Source organism: Salvia splendens, chromosome 15, assembly GCF_004379255.2.
Source record: "Salvia splendens isolate huo1 chromosome 15, SspV2, whole genome shotgun sequence".
NCBI classification, from domain to species: Eukaryota; Viridiplantae; Streptophyta; class Magnoliopsida; order Lamiales; family Lamiaceae; genus Salvia; species Salvia splendens.
This window is the reverse complement of record NC_056046.1, coordinates 12,045,354-12,051,353: the sequence shown is the minus strand read 5'-3', so window position 1 is coordinate 12,051,353 and position 6,000 is coordinate 12,045,354. Positions and strand designations below refer to the sequence as shown.

Genomic DNA, 6,000 nt, shown 5'->3' with positions numbered 1-6,000 from the left:
ACATTTTTAGAAGTTATAAATAGATTTCGGAATATTGCATTTTAGTTATAGACATGATGCATTTTTCATTGTTGAGTTTTGCATTTTAGATATAGACTGTTTAATTTACATTTTACATATAGACGGATTGCATTTATATATAGTTTATTTTGCATTGTAGACAATTTATGTTAAAATGCAATCTGTTTATAACTAAAATGCAATTTGCAGAAATCCATCTATAGCTTCATAAATGTATATTGTATTTTTATGTTTACAATATTGCATGTTTCGTGCCACGTGGCAACACGAGATTAGATGTACGATGTGACTTTAATTAAGGATGCACCCTAATGCTTCCCTATTATTATATTATTATATAAATACTTTCTAAACGGTTAGATATCCTACTGGGCATTTTTCAGTTTTATAGTTTTGTAAGGTCAACATCAATTCTATACTTTATCAATTCAATTTCAAAATCTAAATATCTGACATTTCACAATAATAATTGATATAGCTCATATTATTAACAAATTACTGTAAAATAATTTAATGTTAAAAAATCGACAATATAGATCTCTCGTTGTCTCGCATTATTCGATTCATAATAAACTTGTGAACATATACATGTAATAACCATATGCACATGTACTCTATATTTACTTAAAGTCACACAATAGGTCCAAATTAATTATGCAAACGCACACACCTATATATATCACAAAAATGGATTATTTATGAATCATATTTATATCATTTACCAAAATTACTAATATAAACATTCCAATTCTCTTTAACTAAATTAAAATTCCAAAACTATACTTTAAAATATCCATGTTAGTAATTCTTATTATTCGTAATTTCTAATAAATTCAATGCCATTTACGATTGCGACGTACAAGTTTGAAAAGTGAGATATTGCTAGGTTAATCTACAATAGATATATATTGCACTAGTTAAAGCCTTATAGGTGTAACGATTAGAAATTTAGAATTCCTGATGGATTAAAAGAATTATTGTATGATGTGTGAGAATCATATTATGTAATCGTGTAGAAAATGGTAGGTACCGTAAACGTTGATCACTAACCGTCTGATTTATCTAGGCCCCTTAAAATAATTATTATTGTTGATAAAAAGATTAAGACAAGCAAGCTAAAACATTCATTAGTCTACTATACAATAAATGAAATTAATTTGGATATTTTTTTCATGTTTGATGTTTCGCTCTCATCAATTTTATTTTATTTGACACATGGACAATAATATTATTCACCCGTTTACTCCTCCAAACCTAACACGTTTCACTAGTTTTAAACGTTCATCATTTAAAGTCTCATTTATCTTTTTCTATTTATAGTTAATGGATCTCATATTACTGTCACATTATGCTATAAGATTGTATTGGGACTTGAGGTTAATCTTTTACATGTCCAACCTCCAACTCTATACCGATTGATAAAAAACTTGATGCAAAAGATTGACCACAAATAAATAAATAAATGAATTAGTTTTGTATATCTTTGACGTGGTTTGTGAATAATAATAATTTAAAAGAAAAATATTTGCAGTGGAGAAGTCCATATCATAGGGCAGGTACTTTATTTCATTAAGATGAACAACAATCAAATCCAGCTTTGGTTAACAAATTCCACAACTCAAAAACAACAACTAGACAAATTATATGATACACAATAACATATCCAAAGCTGTAGCTAACCAACATAAATACATATGTTTCCAACGGCCAAGGAAGCGTGTCCGAAGCTATGAAAGGAAAAATTCATGCACTTAGGCCAACTGTTCCCACCAAACCCCCCATTATACCCCAAACATAAAACAGTCAAATCACAATACTAGAATAACTTGTTTCAAACCAAACATAGAATGATCAAAATCATTCACCCCAAAATTCTAATCCCATTTTGCAAGAAATCCCACATATAGTGATTCACCTCAAAAAGCAGCCTCCCTTTCCGCTCACCAAATCAAACCTATGTGCAAACTCATGCACGCCAAGAAACACTACTACCCATTACTATAACTCAAACACATGACTCCATCATCAAATTACCATTTCTTCAACTACTACGCCCCCTCATTCCACCACCACCTCCTTCATTCCAAAATCATGAACACGACTTCCTACGACCTCGCTCCGAGCGTGTCGGCCGCGGGCTTCCTCTCCTCCTTCTGCGAGATACAGAAGATGGAGATCTTCCTGGCCACGGCAGTGTTTGTGGTGATACACTGCCTGCGGCAGAGGAAGCGCCACGGCCTCCCGAGCTGGCCGTTGGTCAGGATGCTTCCGTCCCTGATCCTCGGCCTGCGCGGGAATATGTACGAGTGGATCTCGGATGTCCTCAAGGGGCAAAATGGTACTTTCATGTTCAAGGGGCCGTGGTTCACCAACCTCAACTGCGTAGTCACATCCGATCCGCGTAACCTAGAATACCTTCTCAAAACAAAATTCCCCAATTTCCCGAAAGGCGAATACTTCCGCGCCACCGTCCGCGATCTCCTCGGCGACGGGATCTTCAGCGCCGACGACGAGATATGGCAGCGCCAGCGTAAGACGACTAGCTTGGAGTTCCACTCGGCGAAATTCCGCCGCATGACGACGGATTCGCTGCTGGAGCTGGTCCACGCGCGGCTGCTCCCGGTTCTAGAAGATTCGATTGAGAAATTCGAGTGTATTGATTTGCAGGACATCCTCCTCCGCCTCACGTTCGACAACGTGTGCATGATCGCCTTCGGGGTGGACCCGGGGTGCCTGCGCCCCGGGATGCCGGAGATCCCGTTCGCGGCGGCTTTCGAGGCGGCGACGGAGGCGACTATCGCGCGGTTCGTGACGCCGACGCTGGTGTGGCGGGCGATGCGGTGGATGGGGGCGGGGAGCGAGGGGCGGCTGAGGGAGGCGATCAAGGGGGTGAACGGCTTCGCGGAGGAGGTGATCAGGGAGAGGAGGAAGGAGATGGCGGCGGAGGGGGCGGAGCGGCGGCGGAGGACGGATCTGCTGACGGTGTTCATGGGGATGAAGGAGGAGGATGGGAGGAGGGCGTTTTCGGATAAGCTGTTGAGGGATATTTGCGTCAATTTCATTTTGGCGGGGAGGGATACGTCATCGGTGGCGCTGAGCTGGTTCTTCTGGCTGCTGGGGCAAAATCCGAAGGTGGAGGAGAGGATTTTGGAGGAGGTTTGTGGGATAGTTAGAGAGAGAAATGTAGAGGGGGAGGAGGAGGTTGTGTTGAGGCCGGAGGAGGTTGTGTTGAGAGCGGAGGAGGTGAAGAAGATGGACTACTTGCATGCTGCACTGTCTGAGGCTCTTCGGTTGTATCCTTCTGTTCCTGTTGATCATAAGGAGGTCAGTGCTTCTATTTCTTAGTAGGAGTACTTATTATTACTCTCTCCGTAAACGAAATGGTCAATTTGTCACATCTTTTAACGCATTTACATGAAAATGTCACGCTGTTGGATAACTAGGAGTAGTATAATTTAATACCCATTGTTTCTATTCGGGAATGAAATATCCTTCAAAAAATTTCCGGTGATTGAAATATGATCGTAAAATCCAAAATTACACTTCGAGTGAATAATTGATGTGTAATTTTGGGTAATCGACGTGTAATTTCAACTATCATGACTATACTCCGATCAACAAAAAAATTTTGGGGTGATTTTATTCCAAAAAGTGAAACAATGGTACTGAATAGTAACCTACTATGGGACACTTTTTTTAGTGAAAGATTACATTAATGGGATAAAAGCGACCATTTACTCTGATTAAACTCTATATATGCTACTATTAATTATAGATTTGGTAATGAATGTAATAGGTGTTGGAGGATGATAAATTCCCAGATGGAACGGTGTTGAAGAAGGGAACGAAAGTTGTGTACGCGATCTACGCAATGGGGCGAATGGAGGGCATTTGGGGGAGTGACTGCAGGGAATTCAAGCCGGAGCGGTGGTTGCGCGACCGGCGCTTCATGAGCGAGTCCGCCTACAAGTTCACGGCCTTCAACGGGGGCCCTCGCCTTTGCTTGGGGAAGGATTTCGCCTACTACCAAATGAAGTTCGCGGCCGCCTCCATCTTGCTCCGGTATAGGGTGGTGGTGGTGGAGGGCCACCCGGTGGTGCCCAAGATGGCCTTGACTATGTACATGAAGTATGGATTGAAGGTGGTGTTAGAGAAGCGCGATCGTAATCAACTTGACAAATATCTCAGCTTCAAAGCCATATGAAATTAATGCTTAATTACTATGCTTTTAAATTTATAATACTCCTATATATGGATTATGTATGCAAAATGGGGGTGGGTAATTGGTAAGCATGGAGAATTCTTGGAATAAGATGCAAATGGAAAAGATTATTTGATTCAAGTGGCTGGTTGATTTTGTGATGCAAGTAAGTTTGCCATTATTTTTTAATTGTATGATTACAGTTAATAATACTGATGTTTGAAAGGTGCGTTTGATTCTTCCATTAGATGGTGTGTTCATCTTACAAGTTTCAACTGATGATCTCATAATGTTATTTTAAAAGTAATTCACGAATATAATTATCGCCATTTTATAATAACGTTAGAAATATTAAGTAATACTCCGTAATAGTATAAAGAAATCACATGTAATTTTATCATCCTCCACACCTTCCCATTTTATTCAATTTTTTATTATTAAAGAAAGTTCTTTATTCAATTTTTTAAAAAAATTAATATAAAAAATTGAAGAAGCAATTTTACTTGCATGTCACAAAATTAAGTGATAATATTTAAGGTCAAATTATATTTAGAAAATTTGTCAAAAATATATTGTAAAGATATTTATAAAAAAATATGAGTATATGATAAATTTATTAAAAATATATACACTTTAAGGTATTGAGGGTATTTTCGTCCAAAAAAACTTGAAAATAGTAAAAGTACATCAAATGATACTAACTCAAAGTTCACAGATCTAAAATGATATTTTCAAAGTTCACGGACTTAAAATGTGTTAAGGAAGAAGTTCCTCAACTTCACGATTTCGCAAGAACTAGAGTTTGGGGGAAGGTGCGGACGAGAGAGAGAGAGAAGAATAGAGAGATTGAGAGAAAGTAGTTTATTTCTTGATGAATAAAGTGAATAACAAATCCCCTATTTATAACCCTTCTAAACGTCCTCTACTAATTAGGATGGAAATCCTATTACTACTAGGAATTGGATAACTAACTAATTAACATAAATAAAAGACTCTACTAAATAAGGAATAAAAGACTCTACTAAATAAGGAATAAAAGACTCTAATAAGGAACGTCCCTTAACGAGAGACAAAGTCTAGCCTTCGTATCGGGCCGGCCTTCGTGCCACACGTCGCGAGGACCTAGCTCGTTGGACCGGTTCAGCGTGCTGCATTGTCGCCGGCAACCTAGTGTCGGCGTTGAGCTCATCTTCTTGAGGCAATTGTCGTTCTTTAAGCCGTGCCGACGGAGGTCCCGTAACAACTCCCCCCTCCTTAGAATGCTCCTTGTCCCCAAGGAGAGCGGGAAATTTTCGCTGCACCACAACTAATGGTTCCCACGTCGGATTCTCACCCGAATCATCGGCCCAAGCTAGCTGTACTTCCTCCACTGCTGCCCCATTTCGCAAAACCGTACGTCGACCAAGGACGCCGGTTGGGCAAGCCACCGGTTTCCCCCGTGCAAACAATGCCGGAAGCTCCCTGTGTGCCCACGCAATGTCTTCCACAAATGGTTTCAAAAGACTCACATGGAACACATTATGGACACGACTCCCCTCGGGCAGCTGCAAACGATACGCCACTTGACCAATTCTTTCCAACACCTCGAAAGGGCCATAGAAGCGGCGTGATAACTTTGAGGACAAAGGTCTTGCTACGGAATATTGCCTATACTGCTGGAGTTTAAGTAACACCTTGTCACCTACATTGAATTCCACGTCCCGGCGATGCTTATTTGCTGCTTTCCGCATTCGTTGTTGCGCTCGCTCCAAGTTTTGGCGGAGCCACATAATCGTTTC

General features: G+C 40.0%; 1 protein-coding gene across 1 annotated transcript; it reads left to right on the top strand.

Moving 5' to 3' along the window:
• The first annotated feature begins 1,940 nt into the window (after positions 1-1,940).
• On the top strand, positions 1,941-4,447 carry LOC121767414 (cytochrome P450 86B1-like). Its single transcript, XM_042163679.1, has 2 exons — positions 1,941-3,345; positions 3,818-4,447. The coding sequence occupies exons 1-2, from the start codon at positions 2,035-2,037 to the stop codon at positions 4,223-4,225; spliced, it is 1,719 nt and encodes a 572-aa protein (XP_042019613.1). The 5' UTR covers positions 1,941-2,034; the 3' UTR covers positions 4,226-4,447.
• The last annotated feature ends 1,553 nt before the right edge of the window (positions 4,448-6,000 follow it).